Genomic DNA, 20862 nt, shown 5'->3' with positions numbered 1-20862 from the left:
TATGGTGTTATCAGTGTGTTGCTAGTACAAAGTGTTATTAGGTGTTGTCAATGTGTCACTGCACAGTGTTTGTATGGTGTTTTCAGTGTGTCAGTATGCCGTTTTTGTATGGTGTAATCAGTGTGTTGTCAGCAGACAGTGTTTGTGTGGTGTTATTAGGTGTTGTCAATGTGTCACTGCACATTGTTTGTATGGTGTTATCATTGTGTTGTCAGTACACAGTATTTGTATGGTGTTATCAGTGTGTTGTTAGTACACAGTGTTTGTATGGTGTTATCAGTGTGTTGTTAGTACACAGTATTTGTATGGTGTTATCAGTGTGTTGTTAGTACACATTGTTTGTATGGTGTTGTCAGTGTGTTAGTACATAGTGTTTGTATGGTGTTATCAGTGTGTTGTTAGTACACATTGTTTGTATGGTGTTATCAGTGTGTTAGTACCTAGTGTTTGTATGGTGTTATCAGTGTGTTGTTAGTACACAGTATTTGTATGGTGTTATCAGTGTGTTGTTAGTACACATTGTTTGTATGGTGTTGTCAGTGTGTTAGTACATAGTGTTTGTATGGTGTTATCAGTGTGTTGTTAGTACACATTGTTTGTATGGTGTTGTCAGTGTGTTAGTACACGGTGTTTGTATAGTGTTATCAGTGTGTTGTCAGTAGACAGTGTTTGTATGGTGTTGTCAGTGTGTTGTTAGTACACAGTGTTTGTATGGCGTTATCAGTGTGTCGTTAGTACACAGTGTTTGTATGGTGTTATCAGTGTGTTGTTAGTACACAGTGTTTGTATGGTGTTATCAGTGTGTTGTCAGTAGACAGTGTTTGTATGGTGTTATCAGTGTGTTGTTAGTACACAGTGTTTGTATGGTGTTATCAGTGTTAGTACATCGTGTTTGTATAGTGTTATCAGTGTGTTGTTAGTACACATTGTTTGTATGGTGTTATCAGTGTGTTAGTACCTAGTGTTTGTATGGTGTTATCAGTGTGTTGTTAGTACACAGTATTTGTATGGTGTTATCAGTGTGTTGTTAGTACACATTGTTTGTATGGTGTTGTCAGTGTGTTAGTACATAGTGTTTGTATGGTGTTATCAGTGTGTTGTTAGTACACATTGTTTGTATGGTGTTGTCAGTGTGTTAGTACACGGTGTTTGTATAGTGTTATCAGTGTGTTGTCAGTAGACAGTGTTTGTATGGTGTTGTCAGTGTGTTGTTAGTACACAGTGTTTGTATGGCGTTATCAGTGTGTCGTTAGTACACAGTGTTTGTATGGTGTTATCAGTGTGTTGTTAGTACACAGTGTTTGTATGGTGTTATCAGTGTGTTGTCAGTAGACAGTGTTTGTATGGTGTTATCAGTGTGTTGTTAGTACACAGTGTTTGTATGGTGTTATCAGTGTTAGTACATCGTGTTTGTATAGTGTTATCAGTGTGTTGTTAGTACACAGTGTTTGTATAGTGTTATCAGTGTTAGTACATAGTGTTTGTATGGTGTTATCAGTGTGTTAGTACATAGTGTTTGTATGTTGTTATCAGTGTGTTGTCAGTAGACAGTGTTTGTATGGTGTTATCAGTGTGTTGTCAGTAGACAGCATTTGTATGGTGTTATCAGTGTGTTGTCAGTAGACAGTGTTTGTATGGTGTTATCAGTGTGTTGTCAGTAGACAGTATTTGTATGGTGTTATCAGTGTGTTGTCAGTAGACAGTGTTTGTATGGTGTTATCAGTGTGTTGCTAGTACAACGTGTTTGTATGGTGTTTTCAGTGTGTCAGTATACCGTTTTTGTATGGTGTAATCAGTGTGTTGTCAGCAGACAGTGTTTGTGTGGTGTTATTAGTGTGACAGTGTTTGTATGGTGTTATCAGTGTGTTGTCAGTAGAGAGCATTTGTATGGTGTTATCAGTGTGTTGTCAGTAGACAGTGTTTGTATGGTGTTATCAGTGTGTTGTCAGTAGACAGTATTTGTATGGTGTTATCAGTGTGTTGTCAGTAGACAGTGTTTGTATGGTGTTATCAGTGTGTTGCTAGTACAACGTGTTTGTATGGTGTTTTCAGTGTGTCAGTATACCGTTTTTGTATGGTGTAATCAGTGTGTTGTCAGCAGACAGTGTTTGTGTGGTGTTATTAGGTGTTGTCAATGTGTCACTGCACATTGTTTGTATGGTGTTATCATTGTGTTGTCAGTACACAGTATTTGTATGGTGTTATCAGTGTGTTAGTACACAGTGTTTGTATGGTGTTATCAGTGTGTTGTTTGTACACAGTGCTTGTATGGTGTTACCAGTGTGTTAGTACATAGTGTTTGTATGGTGTTATCAGTGTGTTAGTACATAGTGTTTGTATGGTGTTATCAGTGTGTTAGTACATAGTGTTTGTATGGTGTTATCAGTGTGTTAGTACACGTACACGGTGTTTGTATAGTGTTATCAGTGTGTTGTCAGTAGACAGTGTTTGTATGGTGTTGTCAGTGTGTTGTTAGTACACAGTGTTTGTATGGTGTTATCAGTGTGTTGTTAGTACACAGTGTTTGTATGGTGTTATCAGTGTGTTGTTAGTACACAGTGTTTGTATGGTGTTATCAGTGTTAGTACATCGTGTTTGTATAGTGTTATCAGTGTGTTGTTAGTACATAGTGTTTGTATGGTGTTATCAGTGTGTTGTTAGTACACAGTGTTTGTATGGTGTTATCAGTGTGTTAGTACATAGTGTTTGTATGGTGTTATCAGTGTGTCGTTAGTACACAGTGTTTGTATGGTGTTATCAGTGTGTTGTTAGTACACAGTGTTTGTATGGTGTTATCAGTGTGTTGTCAGTAGACAGTGTTTGTATGGTGTTATCAGTGTGTTGTCAGTAGACAGTGTTTGTATGGTGTTATCAGTGTTAGTACATCGTGTTTGTATAGTGTTATCAGTGTGTTGTTAGTACACAGTGTTTGTACGGTGTTATCAGTGTGTTAGTACATAGTGTTTGTATGTTGTTATCAGTGTGTTAGTAGACAGTGTTTGTATGGTGTTATCAGTGTGTTAGTACACAGTGTTTGTATAGTGTTATCAGTGTGTTGTTAGTACACAGTGTTTGTGTGGTGTTATCAGTGTGTTAGTACATAGTGTTTGTATGGTGTTATCAGTGTGTTAGTACACAGTGTTTGTATAGTGTTATCAGTGTGTTGTTAGTACACAGTGTTTGTGTGGTGTTATCAGTGTGTTAGTACATAGTGTTTGTATGGTGTTATCAGTGTGTTAGTACACAGTGTTTGTATAGTGTTATCAGTGTGTTGTTAGTACACAGTGTTTGTGTGGTGTTATCAGTGTGTTAGTAGACAGTGTTTGTATGGTGTTATCAGTGTGTTAGTACACAGTGTTTGTGTGGTGTTATCAGTGTGTTAGTAGACAGTGTTTGTATGTTGTTATCAGTGTGTTAGTAGACAGTGTTTGTATGGTGTTATCAGTGTGTTAGTACACAGTGTTTGTATAGTGTTATCAGTGTGTTGTTAGTACACAGTGTTTGTGTGGTGTTATCAGTGTGTTAGTACATAGTGTTTGTATGGTGTTATCAGTGTGTTAGTAGACAGTGTTTGTATGGTGTTATCAGTGTGTTAGTACACAGTGTTTGTGTGGTGTTATCAGTGTGTTGTTAGTACACAGTGTTTGTGTGGTGTTATCAGTGTGTTAGTACACAGTGTTTGTGTGGTGTTATCAGTGTGTTGTCAGTAGACAGTGTTTGTATAGTGATATATGTGTGTCAGTAGACTGTGTGTAACTCTCCTCTGCTCTTCATCATCAGAGAGTCATCAGACTGGGGAATACACAGTACATCTCTCTTTCTCTGTTTCTTACGTACACGCTCGCACACAAATCTTAAATCTCTCCAACCGACAATAATTACAACAACAACAGATGTCAGGATTTTGCTTGTTACCCCCACTTCCATAACATTCCCCAGCGTTCCGCTCCGCATTGCTCCTTTTTCTGTCGTGACAGGGCTGACAGCGATTGATTACCTCTTCTTCCGACAATTCTGATTCGGAGCTGGGGGCGTCTCTGGCTAAAATTAGTGGTTGGCTCAATCAACAGTCTAATTTGGAGCTGGAGTATGTGTGGTGAGGGGAGGAATAGGGGAGTAGGGGAACAGGTTGTGTGTGTGTGATGAGGGGAGGAATAGGGGAGTAGGTGAACAGGTTGTGTGTGTGGTGGGGGGAGGAATAGGGAAGTATGGGAACAGGTTGTGTGTGTGGGGGAATAGGGGAGTAGGGGAACAGGTTGTGTGTTTGGGGGAATAGGGGAGTAGGGGAACAGGTTATGTGTGGGGGGAATAGGGGAGTAGGGGAACAGGTTGTGTGTGTGGTGAAGTAGGTGAACAGGTTGTGTGTGTGTGGGGGACAGGGTGTAGTGGAGGCTTCTGAGTGCTGGGGCAGATCAGTAGCTGAATCCCGTGGGACTTCCTGTTCCTGTGGGACACTGGCTCTGATTACTGTCACTGACCAGAGAGTGTGTTCCCTCCCATCTTTTGTTCGCTTTCTTCCAGTCCCTCAAAAGTCGAGGTTGATGTGGAACGCAATGAGGCCCCGGCCCAGTCTAGCCCCCTACTCAGAAGCACCTTTCATACCTATTTTTACTCAATCCCTACTGAGAAGCACCCCCCACCCACCACCACCACCCAGTTTTCCCAGCTTGACCTCTGACCTCCTCAGAGTCTGGTTATTAGCTTCTTTATCAGTGCCACGCTCCCCCCCCCCCCCCCCCCCTTCTCGCAGGCCTTCTCGCATTGCATGTAAACCAAGACAGGCTTTAGTTGGAAACAAATGCAGTCTAAAGGTCTTTCGAACGTTGGAGGTGCAGCAGGGTGTGGTGGCTAGTTGGTTCCAGTTTCATTTGGAGGGGAGGTTGGGGGTAGTCTGTGTGATTGGTGTGATGATGAGTGTGTACATGAGTGTGTGTGTGTGTGTGTGTGTGTGTGTGTGTGTGTGTGTGTGTGTGTGTGTGTGTGTGTGTGTGTGTGTGTGTGTGTGTGTGTGTGTGTGTGTGTGTGTGTGTGTGTGTGTGAGAGAGAGAGAGAGAAGGGAGACAGTAAGGGGTGAAGTTGGGGTGAAAACCATAAGAAAAGTTGGGAGGCATATAGCTTAGTGCATGGCATGGGGCTAGTCTGGGCTTGACTAGAAACCAGTGAGCATGAACAGATGTAGGCAGGTCAAGGGAGGTCAGAGGGTGCAGGTGAACTCTCCCTCTAGGAATTCTCTCTCTCTCTCTCTCTCTCTCTCTCTGATTCCATGATGGTGGGAGCCACTAGCTTCATTCAGTAATAATCATAAAAATATGCAGGTTGTAGTTGTGGAGCAACCCATCCCTATGTCACTGTGCCCTTCTCTCTTCCTCCCTCTCCTCAATCTCTCCCTCACTCCTATCTGTCTTCTCTGTCCTCCTATCTCCTTCTCTCCCATTCTCACTCCTCTTCGTTCAAAGACGAGGAGGAGAGGAGGAGCTGCTGTCCTTGAGACTGAAGCCACAGAGATGCCCCTGTTTCTCAGCTGACACATACACACACACACAAACATTTGACATGTATCTAACCCTTCATTTTTGGCACTAAACAGTCTCCATATATACTTCCATAGATTTAAACTGGTACCGGGGACCTTCAGACGTGTCTTTTGAGGCCTGTAGGCATCCTAGAGCAAATCAACTGACATGTACAGTATGTGTTCGTTAGAGTTTCACCCTTCCACAGAGGTGTGTAGCCCAAACGGTTCAGACACTACAGATAGAAGTTGACAGATTGGCTGTACCGACTTCAGACGAGTCACAAGACACATTGTTGGGGTTGGAGAGCAAATGAAAAACACTGTAGTGTTCGTGAGAGTCTCATCTTTCATAGGTTTTGTCGGCTAAGCCAATTGCACACTACAGACTATTTTGTGAGAAGACCATTTACCGCAGATGCAGAAGTGCGACATAGGGGCACGGACATGGACCTTAGGGGGTTTATAACACTTATTTACGAAGCATTTGAGAAAAAATGTAACTGGTGGAATTTGGGAAAATGTATCCTTTCAGAGTTTTCTTCTTTCTATGTCAGGGTCAATAAATGCTTTTCTACTAAAAGTCATTGACCTTACAATTCCCTTTGAATTAAACATTATTTTAACTATACAGCATTGGTAGTATTTATTTTCTCACATTTTGGTCATATAGTTTTTCAAAAAGGGCCGTCCTCCTTCATAGTCACAAACCTTTCGGTTTCACCTCTGAATCCATTCTCCTCTGTAAAGCCTCCTCTGAATCCATTCTCCTCTGTAAAGCCTCCTCTGAATCCATTCTCCTCTGTAAAGCCTCCTCTGAATCCATTCTCCTCTGTAAAGCCTCCTCTGAATCCGTTCTCCTCTGTAAAGCCTCCTCTGAATCTGTTCTCCTCTGTAAAGCCTCCTCTGAATCCATTCTCCTCTGTAAAGCCTCCTCTGAATCTGTTCTCGTCTGTAAAGCCTCCTCTGAATCCATTCTCCTCTGTAAAGCCTCCTCTGAATCCGTTCTCCTCTGTAAAGCCTCCTCTGAATCCGTTCTCCTCTGTAAAGCCTCCTCTGAATCCGTTCTCCTCTGTAATGCCTCCTCTGAATCCGTTCTCCTCTGTCCAGCCTCCTCTGAATCCGTTCTCCTCTGTAAAGCCTCCTCTGAATCCGTTCCCCTCTGTCCACCCTCCTCTGAATCCGTTCTCCTCTGTCCAGCCTCCTCTGAACCCGTTCTCCTCTGTCCACCCTCCTCTGAACCCGTTCTCCTCTGTCCAGGCTCCTCTGAACCTGTTCTCCTCTGTCCACCCTCCTCTGAACCTGTTCTCCTCTGTCCACCCTCCTCTGAACCCGTTCTCCTCTGTCCAGCCTCCTCTGAACCCGTTCTCCTCTGAATCCGTTCTCCTCTGTCCACCCTCCTCTGAACCTATTCTTCTCTGTCCACCCTCCTCTGAATCCGTTCTCCTCTGTCCACCCTCCTCTGAACCCGTTCTCCTCTGTCCAGCCTCCTCTGAACCCGTTCTCCTCTGTCCAGCCTCCTCTGAACCCGTTCTCCTCTGAATCCGTTCTCCTCTGTCCACCCTCCTCTGAACCTATTCTTCTCTGTCCACCCTCCTCTGAATCCGTTCTCCTCTGTCCACCCTCCTCTGAACCCGTTCTCCTCTGTCCAGCCTCCTCTGAACCTATTCTCCTCTGTCTAGCCTCCTCTGAACCCGTTCTCCTCTGTAAAGCCTCCTCTGAACCCGTTCTCCTCTGTCCAGCCTCCTCTGAACCTATTCTCCTCTGTCCACCCTCCTCTGAACCCGTTCTCCTCTGTAAAGCCTCCTCTGAACCCGTTCTCCTCTGTCCACCGTGCAGAAAGACAAATAAACATAGACTGACTCGCTCCCTGAGTGCCCCCATCACCGCCCGCCATAGCAGCCCCTGTATCAGAGAGCCCCTCCACTCAGGTTTCACTTCTCTGTGCTTCCTGCTGCGCCCAGTCACGCTGACACACACCCTTACACTCAACCAGTCCAATATTGAATGCGTGGGTGTGAGAAAATATGTAGGCCTACATGTGTGTCTAGGTATTTCAGGTTTGGGGTCAATCCCATGTCCATTTAGGTAGTGAATTGGAATTCAAGAGCTGAAAAACACCCTAATTGCACATTCCAGTTCTTGAATAGAAATGTTTATGAACCTCCTACTGGATTATCTGAATCTAAATGCAATTGACCCAACCAAGACGTAAATATAAAACATAGACATAGACATTACGAAACGTAACGGAACACAATTAAGAAAAAGTCAAGGGGTCTGATTACTTTTCGAATGCACTGTATATGTGTGTGTGTTGAGATTGATCCTGACTCATCATGGTTGTCACCAAGCTTCCTGTTTGTATTAAACAATCTCTGTCCAGAGAGATAAAGGAGGAGGAGGGTCAACCGATATGTAGAAAGATAGAGGGAGAGTAGGGAGAAGAAATCTGTCTATCTTACAGAAAAATAAAGACAACACAGAGGACAATTAGAAATCCCTCTCAGAGCACTCAGTTGTGGGTAGCAGGATTAGGGCTGTCAGCAGCGCGACAGCTGCGTACATCTGGAGCTGTTGGCCCCTTACAGCTCAATCCTCACATCGTTACATACAGCTAGCTACAGCTACCCCACTGTCTGCCCTGCTTTACTCTGCTGTGCTACACCACATTGTTACTGACAAACACACACCTTACCCTGCTCTATCTTACATCCCCCATCTCTTGTCTAGCCCTTCCCTGGGGGAAGGATTTATGTGTGACACATGCTGTTTTTCATGATGACGTACAGATAGGTATCTCTGGTTACGTGACTGTATAATATGCTGGTAGCTTGTGAGTGTGTGTGTGTGTGTGTGTGCCGTGGGCTCACTGTGAGCGATATCCACCTGGTCTTTCATAATCCCTCTCTAGAAGATCTAAGCAGTGATCAAGGCTTCACTCCTACATGTTACCTGGGACGACCAGAGAATGTCTGCCAAAGCCAGCCTATTCTTTCTCAATGAATAGATATTCAACAGTCCAAAAACAGTCTCCTTGGTTTCCCTCTCCTTTCATTGTGGAATACACTATAGTGCACAATGAAAATTCAATTGCCTACCATTATAGAACTTTCCAATCAGTTGCTGACTTATGGGTCAGAATGAATACTTATCTAACAAAATGTTTGTGACTTCCTTAAAGTTTTCATACAAACATATTGTCCTAGAATCTATCCCACGATCATTTATTGTTAAGAATGTTTCAAAAATTCTTGAAGATGTTTTTTACAGACAAATCATAAGGTGTTTGACAGTAAATCTGTGCTAAAGTGCAACGTTACGTGTCTCTGTTTTTGTAGATGTCTACATTTTGTTTTGTATGTCTGCATGAGAAAGTGTTTTGTATGTCTGTATGAGAAAGTGTTTTGTATGTCTGCATGAGAAAGTGTGTGTGTTCCCTATCATCCAGACAGATTTCATAGCTATCTATCAGACAATACAGGAACACATTGTAACGAAGGTGTAGGAATGTCTAGTACTCTGACTCAAAGCTTTTCCTCAAGGATAGGCAGACATCACATAGCAGCGCAGAAAAACAACTAAATTGCTGAATACAGGAATAGCTGAATTCTTATCAGACACAATTCTACCATGCAGAGAGAAGGAAAGATAATTGCTGTTTTTTTTTTTGCATGGGTGCGCAAAGAGCATGGCACTCCAACATGTTGACACCCATGGCATCTAAATTGAATGTATTTATTGATTTATTTTCGTAATGAGAAAAGACTGTCTGTATTGGTAAGACAAACATAATACATGTGTATGGTACTTACAATTTGAGGACAATACTAAATTCCTAATTCCAACCTAGGACTACATGTCACAGTTTCATGAGCATCACCATTGTAACCATGAACGATTTGCAAGTGGAAACAGAACAAATGATCAATTAGCGCCATCTTGCGAACATCCTTTATAAAACACTCACACAATCGAAAGACACCCTCTCCCATGATTCCCCCATTCCTACGTCGTATGTAAAGGTCACGTCAGTGTGCGCGATGAGGTAACTACAAACATGGCAGCGCTTTTTGCAATACGTTGCTTATTTAGAAGCTATTCTCTGGTCAGAAATGTCGATCAAAATACACGAGTACTTGTCAGATGTAGCAGAAGGATGCTGTGCAGTGCACCGTCTGACAGCAGTAAGTCGTTTATTTTGTCGTCAAATTGGAGTTCTACCTCTGACCTTGTAGCATGCGCAGCTATTGTTGTCTAACGTTAGCTGCCTATGCTAGCGTTAACTTTATAGTATTTTAATGGTACTACTAGCTAGTTGTTATCCTCGAAGCGATTTAAACGCATGTTGACAACAACGCAAATTTATGACGCGTTCAAAACTGGGAACTCAGAAATCTCCGATTTCAGTGCGTTCAAGACACCTTGGAACTCGGAAAAACGAGCTCCGACTGGAAAAATCGAACAGTCATCCAACTAGGATTTCCAAGTCGGAAATTCCGGCCTCTTTCTAGAGCTCCGACCTGAAGAGATAACTGGAATCGTGATTTGACCATGTTTTTTCCGCCAGTTCTCAGTCTTGAAGGCACCATTAGCTTTTTGTAAAGCATAAACTACTGGTGGTTTCAAGACAACTGGGAACTTGGGGAAAAAAACATCAATGATATTCAACTCGGCAAGTCGGAGCTCTTGCAAGTTCCCAGAGTTGTCGACATTTACCGACTTGGATGAAGATTTAAAAGATTTTTCCCAGTTGTCTTGAACACTCTGAAGTTGGAGATTTCCCGAGGTCTGAGTTCCCATTTGTTTTGAACGTGACAGCAGTCAGATTTAGCGCGTCACATGCATATTATCTGGCTACCATGGATCTAATTTAAAGGAAATGTCCACCTAAAAATATCTAATTTCTTTAAGTTATAGTGTTAAATAACTATGTGAAAACAATATTTTATGTAAATAAATGTTTCATTTTATCATTAAGGCTGGTAGCAACGTGGAAATCTGTTGCATCTGAAGTTTACTACAAAACCGACAATGCAATGCTCTCTCCATGGACTGGCTAGGTAGCTAGATAAAATTAAACACAATACCAAAGTCAATATCAGCATGTGAAGTAGTTAGTGCAGTTGGTTTAGGAGATTTTATAGCTAACTATCAATTTAGGAGTCTACAATCTCGCCATGTTCAACCTGCAGATCGATGTGCCTCGCAGGGGTGGAGTCTGACATTCGCAACGGCACTATGCAATGCACCCTGGACTGAAGAGGCAGACAAGTATGAGAATTGTGGTGGTCCCTCCTGTTAAATTACACATTTCTCAAGGTAGGCATATTGAAAAAATATGAAAAATGGCTCATTTGAGAGAAGACAACGTCCTGCGTTATGACGTCGCCCATTATTGAAATCTGACATATGATAGACGTTTTTGCGATCTAAAAGTCATATTCCTATTAACTTCCAGTGTAGTGAGTGGCTTTAATACAATGCTACGTCATAATGGCCAAATTTCTGCCCGCTTGAACGGCAATAGCGCAGATGCACATGAAGAGGGGGGCAACTTTAATTTTGGCGTTGGGTCTGGGGGACCTCCCTCAGAATTGTTTTAGGCATCTAAAGTTAATTTCCTGCATTTCTACTGGGGCTGTCCCTGACACACAAATAAACAAATTATTGGTCGACCAAGAGTAGTTTTTTTTCTTCTTTTTTTCCCCCCAACCAATCGATTGGTCAAAAATGAAATGGGAAGAGTGCTTGTGAAAAGTGTTGCGGTAGCTATTGATATAGAAAATCGAGACGAAGCAGCTGCTTTATAAGTGGGATGCACTGTTGAGTGCTACATCCTGAGAGGTTCCTGCTGATTGTACGGAGATTGTGAAAGACTGTTAAATGGCATCCCTTGAGAAGGCATGAACAAGATGTATGTCAGGAGAAGTGCAGTATTATCATAAGGAGAAGTGTACTTGGAATACAGAGTAGGAATGGTGGGAGAGAGGCAGAGGAGCTCTAAGAGGTAGGAAGAGGGTGCGCTTGAGTCGGTTAAAAAAAGGGGGGGAAGACATGCACCGAGGTTAAAGATGAGCCCGAGACATGCACCGAGGTTAAAGATGAGCCCGAGACATGCACCGAGGTTAAAGATGAGCCCGAGACATGCACCGAGGTTAAAGATGAGCCCGAGACATGCACCGAGGTTAAAGATGAGCCCGAGACATGCACCGAGGTTAAAGATGAGCCCGAGACATGCACCGAGGTTAAAGATGAGCCCGAGACATGCACCGAGGTTAAAGATGAGCCCGAGACATGCACCGAGGTTAAAGATGAGCCCGAGACATGCACCGAGGTTAAAGATGAGCCCGAGACATGCACCGAGGTTAAAGATGAGCCCGAGACATGCACCGAGGATAAAGATGAGTCTTTCGTTTTTGGAAAAAGTGGGCCGTTGGCTTTTGGCTGATCCATTTGTTGTTTCAGGGTGGGTGAAAACCAATTATTGAAAGGAGGGATTACTGGGGTAGTGGTAAAAGTTGATCAACTGAAGGGGAAGATTCCCTGGTTTGATTCTCTTCGTTTGGTGCGATGCACAGGGTGGCGAAATGAGTCGTCTGTTCTTTTGAGTTTTGATGTATCATAAATGCAGTGTAACTGAACAAAGGCAATAACAGGAGAAAGTGGTTTGGAGCATCAAACTATTGCAGATGTGATGTTAGGATATATACGTTTTCGAGCTTTTGTGTCGAATACATTACATTGTTACAGTTATCAATCTTATGGGCATGTGGCAGCAGTGTGTAGGAGGGAGGTTCTTAGGTGTGAGAAGTGTGCAGAAGGGCATAAGACAAAGGAATGTGTAGCATTGGGGAATGTTAATGGTATGTGTTAATTGTAGGGGTGCCCATGGAGCTGGGGATCAGAAATGTCACGTGTGAGAGAGGCAGGTTGAAGTTTCCAGGGTTAGAGTAGTGCAGAAGTTGTCATGCTCAGGAATAAATAGGATTTTTAGCAATGGTTATCAATAGGGATAGACCGATATTTTTGGCTGATACCAAAATCCAATATTTTCATTGTCAAATAACCCAATAATGATATTTAAAGTTTTAGTCCTTTTAAGCATTCTAGTACAGTTAAATAGTTGAAAAACACACTGACCAAAAAGTTATATTCTAGGCATTTACATATGTCCTGTCATGACATTGCCATCTTTGGGTACAGCGAGCACCATCCCCCTCTCTGTCTCCTACACTCAGGCTGCTGCGATCTCAGGTCGTAAATTCCTGGAGGAGATGATCTCATCATGGCCACAGTATAGAGAGAGAGAGAGAGTGAGTTTTCATAGAGCGAACAAAGGAATTTCTTCCACCCCCCCGAACTTGAGGTCCAAACAACATTTATGTTCTGGAGAAGGTATAAAAGATCGGTGAAGAATCCAGCTATGGCCACATTACCATAACACTGTTTATACAATAGCCTCAGATATGAGGCTGAAATCTAATTGTTGTATAAGATGAATGAGTGAGGATGATACTGTTTGTGAAATTGTTTAATGTGATTTTGGACTGTTTAATGCAGGAAACTCCAATTCCCTTTGGAGTTTAACTAAATCAGAGGACCGCCCATGAGCACAGTTATGGTCTGGCGTCCTGGGACAGGCCCCTTTCTGCTCTTCCGAATAAAAAACCCCACCTTGAGAATTTCTCAACAGACCATGTTTCTCTCAATTACGAGAGGACTAAGGTTGAGACCAGCTTACCTCGATAACGAGAGGGCCAAGGTTTGAGAGGAGACCATAAACCTGAGTGTAAGCTAAGGTTTGAGTAGATGGCTGACTCTTTTAACCATACCACGTGGTTAAACTCTTAGACTATCGATACCGACAGAATAAGAACAAGTCTTTGATATTAATTACTAGTCTGCAGCTAGGAATTCGGTATCATTGAACGCGAAGACTGACAACCACCGAAAAATCTATTCTATAAAGACATGAATGAATGTCACTCTGAACTATCCATTCTAACCACGAGAGAGAGAGAGAGAGGGCGGACAGACTCTACAACAGAAACAAACTTTTCAACAGAGATCTCGGCGACACACTGAGCGTAAATATATATATTGATTGCAATTGTTCCCGAATAGGTGAGCATTCATGTGCAAAGGATTAGCATTTCAATTGTTATAATTATCAGTCTAGGACAGAGGAGCCTCTTAAAGAAGAAGTTACAGGTCTGTGAGAGACAGAAATCTTGCTTGTTTGTAGGTGACCAAATACTTATTTTACACCATAATTTGCAAATAAATTCATTAAAAATCCTACAATGTGATTTTCTGGATTTTTCTTTCTCATTTTGTCTGTCATAGTTGAAGTGTACCTATGAAAATTAAAGGCCTCATCTTTTTAAGTGGGAGAACTTGCACAATTGGTGGCTGACTAAATACTTTTTTGCCCCACTGTACATATTGGTTATCATTTACAATGCCTCAAACAATTAGTGCTCTTTTTGTCATGTTTTGTTCTCTCTTCCATGGTCACCTCCTGGTGTTTCCAGGAGCGGTTCATAGTGATCTGGGAACCCACCGGGACACTGAAGAAGGCATCATGGGAAGAGAGAGACAGGATCCTGCAGGTCTACTTCCCTTAAGAGGGCCGCAGGCTTACAGCACCCCGTCTTCGAGGAGAACCTGAAGGTGGAACCCTATCAGGATCGTCATGAGGATGTGTTGGATCTGTGCCAGGTCCAGTTTGAACCTGACTCCTCAGAATACATCAGGGTAAAAGACCACTGCCTCTACACACCTCAACAGGCTGTCCAGATGTATGCTTCAGTTATTAGTACAAATGAACAGTTCGTAAAACCCTCTCCCTATTGGTTGTGCTCTGCTGTCCAGGTGCATGCAGCCACCTTGAGGATCTTGAGAAATGGGGAGGTATGATCTTCTGCGCTCCACCAGACACTTTGGAGGCCTTGTCTGGTACCTGGTCAATGCCAGGAGGGTGAATGGACTCATCATAGACATGCTGCAGAAAGACCTGTGAGTCTGTGTGTGTTAGACCATCAGCTCCCAACCTTTTTTGGTTACTGTAGCACCCACTGAATTTAGCTCTGCCCGGAGACCCCTGAAGTACCCCGTTGTGAATTTGACCAGTATTCATGGTCTCATGAATCTCCAGGTACCCCCTGTGGATAGACCACAAGTACCCTTGGTTGGGAACACTGTGTTAGAGGCTTGTTTTTCTTCTACATGACACCCCATATGTTATACGTGTTTTGTAGGCATTGGGACAAGTAACGATTTAATAACACCATAACTGTTACATTGTTAGCCCAGAGTAACATCTTTTAACACCGGTTGTATTGTTCTAGATGGCAAGATGCAGTGAGTCTGGTGGGTCTGTTCAACAAGGTCCAGCCACACAGTGAAACAGCCCAGGAGGCCTCCAGCCAACAGGCCTCTGGACTGGACCTGCTCAAGGTGAAGCCTAATCAGCCGACACTAGTTTCTCAGAACCTGATTTATAGGTTGCACCAGTCACCATATTGGTAGCCGTGATGCATAGTAAACCCTTTGTTTAACCTCTTGTGTCTGTTCCCCACCAGATCTACGCTAAGCGAGAGTCCCAGAGGGCAGGATACGTAGAGCAGGCCTACGAGCAGACTTCCGCAGAGATCCGTCTGACCGTCATGCATCACCATACCTAACCACTGGAGAGCTCTGTCACATCACAGCATAGCTCCATCTAACCGTCCCATACATCTCACACCCACAATAAACCAACGGAGCAGTGTCATTCTCCCCAATGGCCTGACTATCCATGACCCCAATCTTTAATCAACTGGACAATTACGGCTAACAAAGAGAATAACTTAGTCCTTGAACTATGGAGCTCATCTTGAACCACTTGCAAGCCAAGTGTCCATTGCCAATGAATGGCATCAAAATGTGCACATAATTGGGATGCACCAAGCTTGACTTCTGTCGACGCAGTGCAGATATTCACTTCTGCATTTCAACCTTGTAATTTGTCCATAACCTTAATCATACTGTATCTCAACATTGGAACTGACTGTAAGCTGTTTAATTATCATGTACATACAAAATAAAAATGTTTATATACATTTTCTCATTTATTGCATGCAGGGTAGCGTAGTGGTTAGAGCGTTGGATTAGTAACCGGAAGATTGTAAGTTCAAATCCCCGACCTGACAAGGTACAAATCTGTCGTTCTGCCCCTGAACAGGCAGTTAACCCACTGTTCCTAGGCAGTCATTGTAAATAAGAATTTGTTCTTAACTGACTTGCCTAGTTAAATAAAGGTACAATAAAAGTTTTTAATTATTCCTATGGCCTGATTCAGACACACACTTGTCATCTTTATTGAGTTGATAACATTTAATTCCAGACCAGTCATACATAAGGCACTTGGGTTCACATCTGTAACAATGAAGTAGGTTCCTTATTAAAAACAGCAGATGCATAAGATCCTAGACCATGGCAGAGCAGCATGCTTGCCAAGACATGTAGAGGTATACTGAAGACAAGCTCATGACCTAACTAATGAATGAAAGATCAAAGCCTGTTTAGCTAGCGGTAAGAGGTACAGTAGTAAACTATTCCCCTCTTCCTATGTGAGAGGATAAGGTAAACATGTCAAACACATGACCACTCTGGTTCACACTATCATTCTATACTGTAGGTCAATGTGAGAGTTGGAGGATGAAGTACTGTACAAAGGATTTCAAAACCATGGTGTATTCACTAGTTGGATGCCATTGCTAAATGTTTGCAATGGAACATTTGTGCAATAGAAACGTGTTTTGTATTTGGAGTAAACCGTTTCCATTGCAAAACATTTTGCAATGAAATACGACTAATGAATACAACCCGGGGTTGTGTTCAGCATGTGCGAAACCAGAACTCAATTTGACACAGTACATTTGACCTGTTCAATAAGAAGGCAAATTTGTATCCTGTTTCAAAACATTTACTGTGTTTATTCCTAATGAATGAACCCAGTCCACATTATCACCCAAAGCATTCTACAAACCCCCTCCCACAGTGTTTCACAGTTAGTGTAAAGATGGAAAGACATGAACTCATCCACCCCACCTTTCACCAGTTTCACTGTAAAGGTAAAAACACCCCGCTCTCCCACACACACTCCCATTCACCAGGAGTATGAACAACACTGTGCTCTTTGGTCACTTTAAGGGCATTTCTCCAAGAGTTTCAGTCGTCTAAGAAGTCATCGTCCAGATTGACGTCTGTGGTGTCGATGTCATCGTCCAGATCAAACATGTCCAGGTCGTCAAGGCCCTGCAGGAATAAGTCATGTATATGAGTGAGGAGTCAGTGGAAAACTGTAGGCGAGGGTGAACTACCTTGCTGGTACTTTGTTGTCCGTAACAGTTCTATAGAGTACATCATTGTTCAATATCAATAAAAATATAAACGTGATTTCCAATTTAGATTAGCTTTCTAAATACTGTGTACGTCATGACAGAATGTATAGACTGGTTAGGTTTACCTCATCATTCAGGTCCAGCAGGTCCATGGATGCTGTTGCTACTGCTACAGGGGCTGCCTCCTCCATACCTTTACCCTCTAAGAGGGCAGCTAGAGGGGCTTCAAGGGCTGCCTCCTCCACACCTTTACCCTCTAAGAGGGCAGCTAGAGGGGCTGCCTCCTCCACACCTTTACCCTCTAAGAGGGCAGCTAGAGGGGCTTCAAGGGCTGCCTCCTCCACACCTTTACCCTCTAAGAGGGCAGCTAGAGGTGCTGCAGGGGCTGCCTCCTCCACACCTTTACCCTCTAAGAGGGCAGCTAGAGGGGCTGCCTCCTCCACACCTTTACCCTCTAAGAGGGCAGCTAGAGGGGCTGCCTCCTCCACACCTTTACCCTCTAAGAGGGCAGCTAGAGAGGCTGCCGGGGCTGCCTCCTCCACACCTTTACCCTCTAAGAGGGCAGCTAGAGGGGCTGCCTCCTCCACACCTTTACCCTCTAAGAGGGCAGCTAGAGGGGCTGCCGGGGCTGCCTCCTCCACACCTTTACCCTCTAAGAGGGCAGCTAGAGGGGCTGCAGGGGCTGCCTCCTCCACACCTTTACCCTCTAAGAGGGCAGCTAGAGGGGCTGCAGGGGCTGGCTCTGCGCCTGGTGGAACCACCTGGGTGAGTGCTGGTAGGGGCTCTACTGCTGGGGCTGCTGCAGCCTTGTCCTCTACAGTTGGGGTTGTAGCTGGATCTATGGCTGGGGCTAGGTCTATGAGTGGTGCTAGTTCTATGAGTGGAGCTGGGGCTAGGTCTATGGCTGAGGCTAGGTATCTGGCTGGGGCTAGGTCTATGAGTGGTGCTGGGGCTAGGTCTATGGCTGAGGCTAGGTCTCTGGCTGGGGCTAGGTCTCTGGCTGGGGCTAGATCTATGAATGGTGCTGAGGCTAGGTCTCTGGCTGGAGCTAGGTCTCTGGCTGGGGCTAGGTCTATGAGTGGTGCTGGGGCTAGGTCTCTGGCTAGGTCTATGGCTGAGGCTAGGTCTATGGCTGAGGCTCGGTCTATGGCTGGGGCTAGGTCTATGAATGGTGCTGGGGCTAGGTCTATGGCTGGGGCTAGGTCTATGGCTGAGGCTAGGTCTCTGGCTGGGGCTAGGTCTATGAGTGGTGCTGGGGATAGGTCTATGGCTGAGGCTAGGTCTCTGGCTGGGCCTAGGTCTATGGCTGAGGCTAGGTCTCTGGCTGGGACTAGGTCTATGGCTGAGGCTAGGTCTCTGGCTGGGACTAGGTCTATGGCTGGGGCTAGGTCTATGGCTGAGGCTAGGTCTCTGGCTGGGGCTAGGTCTATGAGTGGTGCTGGGGATAGGTCTATGGCTGAGGCTAGGTCTCTGGCTGGGCCTAGGTCTATGGCTGAGGCTAGGTCTCTGGCTGGGACTAGGTCTATGGCTGAGGCTAGGTCTCTGGCTGGGACTAGGTCTATGAATGGTGCTGGGGCAGGTTCATTCTCTTCTACAATGACTGGGGCTTTTTCAGATGCTGCTATGGCTTCTGCTACTGCCTCAGTAATGGGTGCTTCTGCTGCCACTGCCACTTCAATGGTAACAGGTGCTTGTTCTGTAACCATGGGTTCTGTTGCTATGGCTTCTAGTACTGCTGCGGCAATGGGTGCTTCAGCTTCCACCACTGCTTCTATGGTAACAGGTTCTGGTTCTGTTGCTATAGGCACTGGCGCTTCCTCGGCAACTGGTGCTTCTGTTACAATGGGTTCTGTGAAAGACTCTGTAACAGGTGCATCTGTTGCTATGAGCTTCATTGTTGCAGGTCCTTCCTCAACGGCCTCCTCTGGTGTTGCTCTGAAATCTTCCTCTGGGGTGGACTGTGCTACCTCTGGCACCAAGAGGGGTACTTCTGTGTCATTTTCTATGGTGACAAGAGCCTCTATCTTAGTGATGATATCTTCCACTGATGTTGCCTGCTTTGGCTCGGGAGCTTCCACTTCAACAATAATGGGTTCCTCCTCTGCCAACTCAATGGATTCTTCCACTGCAGCCATAGTTGGTTCCACTACTGTCACTGGGATAGATTCTTCCACTGCTGGGATAAACTCCACTACTGCAGCTGCAACAGGTTCTACCTCTTCCATGACAATGGACTCTTCCACTACTGGAGCTTCTGGGGCTGCAGCCTCCACCACTGCTGCCATTACAGGGGTTTCTACCACTGCTTTCAATACAGGGGTTTCATCCATGCTCCCAGCAACCTAGAACAGTGACAGTAAAGTACTTTAATTAAGATTGACAAGTTGACAAATCACACTGAATGGCTGTGTCTAAAATAGGGGTTATGTAAGTAGTACAACATATAACAGCTGTGGCCATGTCCAGTATTCTAGTAGGTGTGAGATTTCAGAATTTACCTCTGGTTCAGCAGGCACTACTTTTGGCACATAGTCTGCAGATTCCTCCAGGACATTCCTATTCTCATTGGACTAAAAGTAGATAAGTAGAACAGTGAGTAGAGGTAGAACAGTGAGTAGAGAAGTAGAACAGTGAGTAGAGAAGTAGAACAGTGAGTAGATAGGTAGAACAGTGAGTAGAGAGGTAGAACAGTGAGTAGAGAGGTAGAACAGTGAGTAGAGAGGTAGAACAGTGAGTAGAGAGGTAGAACAGTGAGTAGAGAGGTAGAACAGTGAGTAGAGAGGTAGAACAGTGAGTAGAGAGTAGAACAGTGAGTAGAGACAGTGAGTAGAGAAGTAGAACAGTGAGTAGAGAGGTAGAACAGTGAGTAGAGGTAGAACAGTGAGTAGAGAGGTAGAACAGTGAGTAGTGAAGTAGAACAGTGAGTAGAGAGGTAGAACAGTGAGTGGAGAGGCAGAACAGTGAGTAGAGAGGTAGAACAGTGTGTGGAGAGGTATAACAGTGAGTGGAGAGGTAGAACAGTGAGTAGAGAGGTAGAACAGAGAGTAGAGAAGTAGAACAGTGAGTAGAGAGGTAGAACAGTGAGTAGAGAGGTAGAACAGTGAGTAGAGAGGTAGAACAGTGAGTAGAGAAGTAGAACAGTGAGTGGAGAGGCAGAACAGTGAGTAGAGAGGTAGAACAGTGTGTGGAGAGGTATAACAGTGAGTGGAGAGGTAGAACAGTGAGTAGAGAAGTAGAACAGTGAGTAGAGAGGTAGAACAGTGAGTAGAGAGGTAGAACAGTGAGTAGAGAAGTAGAACAGTGAGTAGAGAGGTAGAACAGTGAGTAGAGAGGTAGAACAGTGAGTAGAGAGGAAGAACAGTGAGTGGAGAGGCAGAACAGTGAGTAGAGAGGTAGAACAGTGTGTGGAGAGGTATAACAGTGAGTGGAGAGGTAGAACAGTGAGTAGAGAAGTAGAACAGTGAGTAGAGAGGTAGAACAGTGAGTAGAGAGGTAGAACAGTGAGTAGAGAAGTAGAACAGTGAGTAAAGAGGTAGAACAGTGAGTAGAGAGGCAGAACAGTGAGTAGAGAGGTATAACAGTGAGTAGAGAGGCAGAACAGTGAGTAGAGAGGTATAACAGTGAGTAGAGAGGTAGAACAGTGAGTAGAGAGGTAGAACAGTGAGTAGAGAGGCAGAACAGTGTGTGGAGTGGTAGAACAGTGAGGAGAGAGGTAGAACAGTGAGTAGAGAAGTAGAACAGTGAGTGGAGAAGTAGAACAGTGAGTGGAGAGGCAGAACACTGAGTGGATAGGCAGAACAGTGTGTGGAGAGGTAGAACAGTGAGTGGATAGGCAGAACAGTGTGTGGAGAGGTAGAACAGTGTGTGGAGAGGTAGAACAGTGTGTGGAGAGGCAGAACAGTGTGTGGAGAGGCAGAACAGTGAGTGGAGAGGCAGAACAGTGTGTGGAGAAGCAGAACA

General features: G+C 44.3%; 2 protein-coding genes across 9 annotated transcripts in view; one reads left to right on the top strand and one right to left on the bottom strand.

Moving 5' to 3' along the window:
• Positions 1 to 9501: 9501 nt before the first annotated feature.
• Positions 9502 to 15616, top strand: LOC109882738 (28S ribosomal protein S22, mitochondrial-like). Of its 7 annotated transcripts, none has more exons than XM_020474833.2 (6): positions 9502 to 9560; positions 10708 to 10834; positions 14050 to 14272; positions 14390 to 14533; positions 14866 to 14974; positions 15100 to 15616. In XM_020474833.2, the coding sequence occupies exons 4-6, from the start codon at positions 14421 to 14423 to the stop codon at positions 15199 to 15201; spliced, it is 324 nt and encodes a 107-aa protein (XP_020330422.1). In that variant the 5' UTR covers positions 9502 to 9560; positions 10708 to 10834; positions 14050 to 14272; positions 14390 to 14420; the 3' UTR covers positions 15202 to 15616. The 7 variants fall into 7 exon arrangements, 5 of the variants coding, with proteins under 5 accessions (XP_020330422.1, XP_020330423.1, XP_020330419.1 ...); XM_020474830.2 differs by having other exon boundaries at positions 9546 to 9699; XM_020474834.2 differs by lacking the exon at positions 10708 to 10834 and having other exon boundaries at positions 9508 to 9560.
• Positions 15617 to 15848: 232 nt separating this feature from the next.
• LOC109882736 (coatomer subunit beta') overlaps positions 15849 to 20862 on the bottom strand; it is a 72556-nt gene continuing 67542 nt past the window's right edge. The window contains exons 20-23 of one of the 2 annotated variants that reach the window (XM_031791103.1): positions 19401 to 19472; positions 17195 to 19244; positions 17028 to 17095; positions 15849 to 16816 (exon numbers count right to left, since the gene is read on the bottom strand). In XM_031791103.1, coding sequence (XP_031646963.1) covers positions 16730 to 16816; positions 17028 to 17095; positions 17195 to 19244; positions 19401 to 19472 — 2277 coding nt within the window. In that variant the 3' untranslated portion in view covers positions 15849 to 16729. Of the gene's footprint in view, positions 16817 to 17027; positions 19245 to 19400; positions 19473 to 20862 lie in introns of both variants that reach the window. The other variant, XM_031791102.1, reaches the window with a different exon arrangement.

Source organism: Oncorhynchus kisutch, linkage group LG15 (genome assembly GCF_002021735.2).
Source record: "Oncorhynchus kisutch isolate 150728-3 linkage group LG15, Okis_V2, whole genome shotgun sequence".
In the NCBI taxonomy this organism is placed as follows: domain Eukaryota; kingdom Metazoa; phylum Chordata; class Actinopteri; order Salmoniformes; family Salmonidae; genus Oncorhynchus; species Oncorhynchus kisutch.
Note: the sequence above shows the minus strand (reverse complement) of the source record. Positions and strands in the feature narration are given on the sequence as shown.

Bases quoted from the DNA above. Each gene is read 5' to 3' on its own strand.
- LOC109882738 (XM_020474833.2), top strand. From the start codon at position 14,421: ATGGGGAGGTATGATCTTCTGCGCTCCACCAGACACTTTGGAGGCCTT. The intron at 14,534-14,865 runs GTGAGTCTGTGT...GTATTGTTCTAG, and splicing joins GACATGCTGCAGAAAGACCT to ATGGCAAGATGCAGTGAGTC. The intron at 14,975-15,099 runs GTGAAGCCTAAT...GTTCCCCACCAG, and splicing joins CTGGACTGGACCTGCTCAAG to ATCTACGCTAAGCGAGAGTC.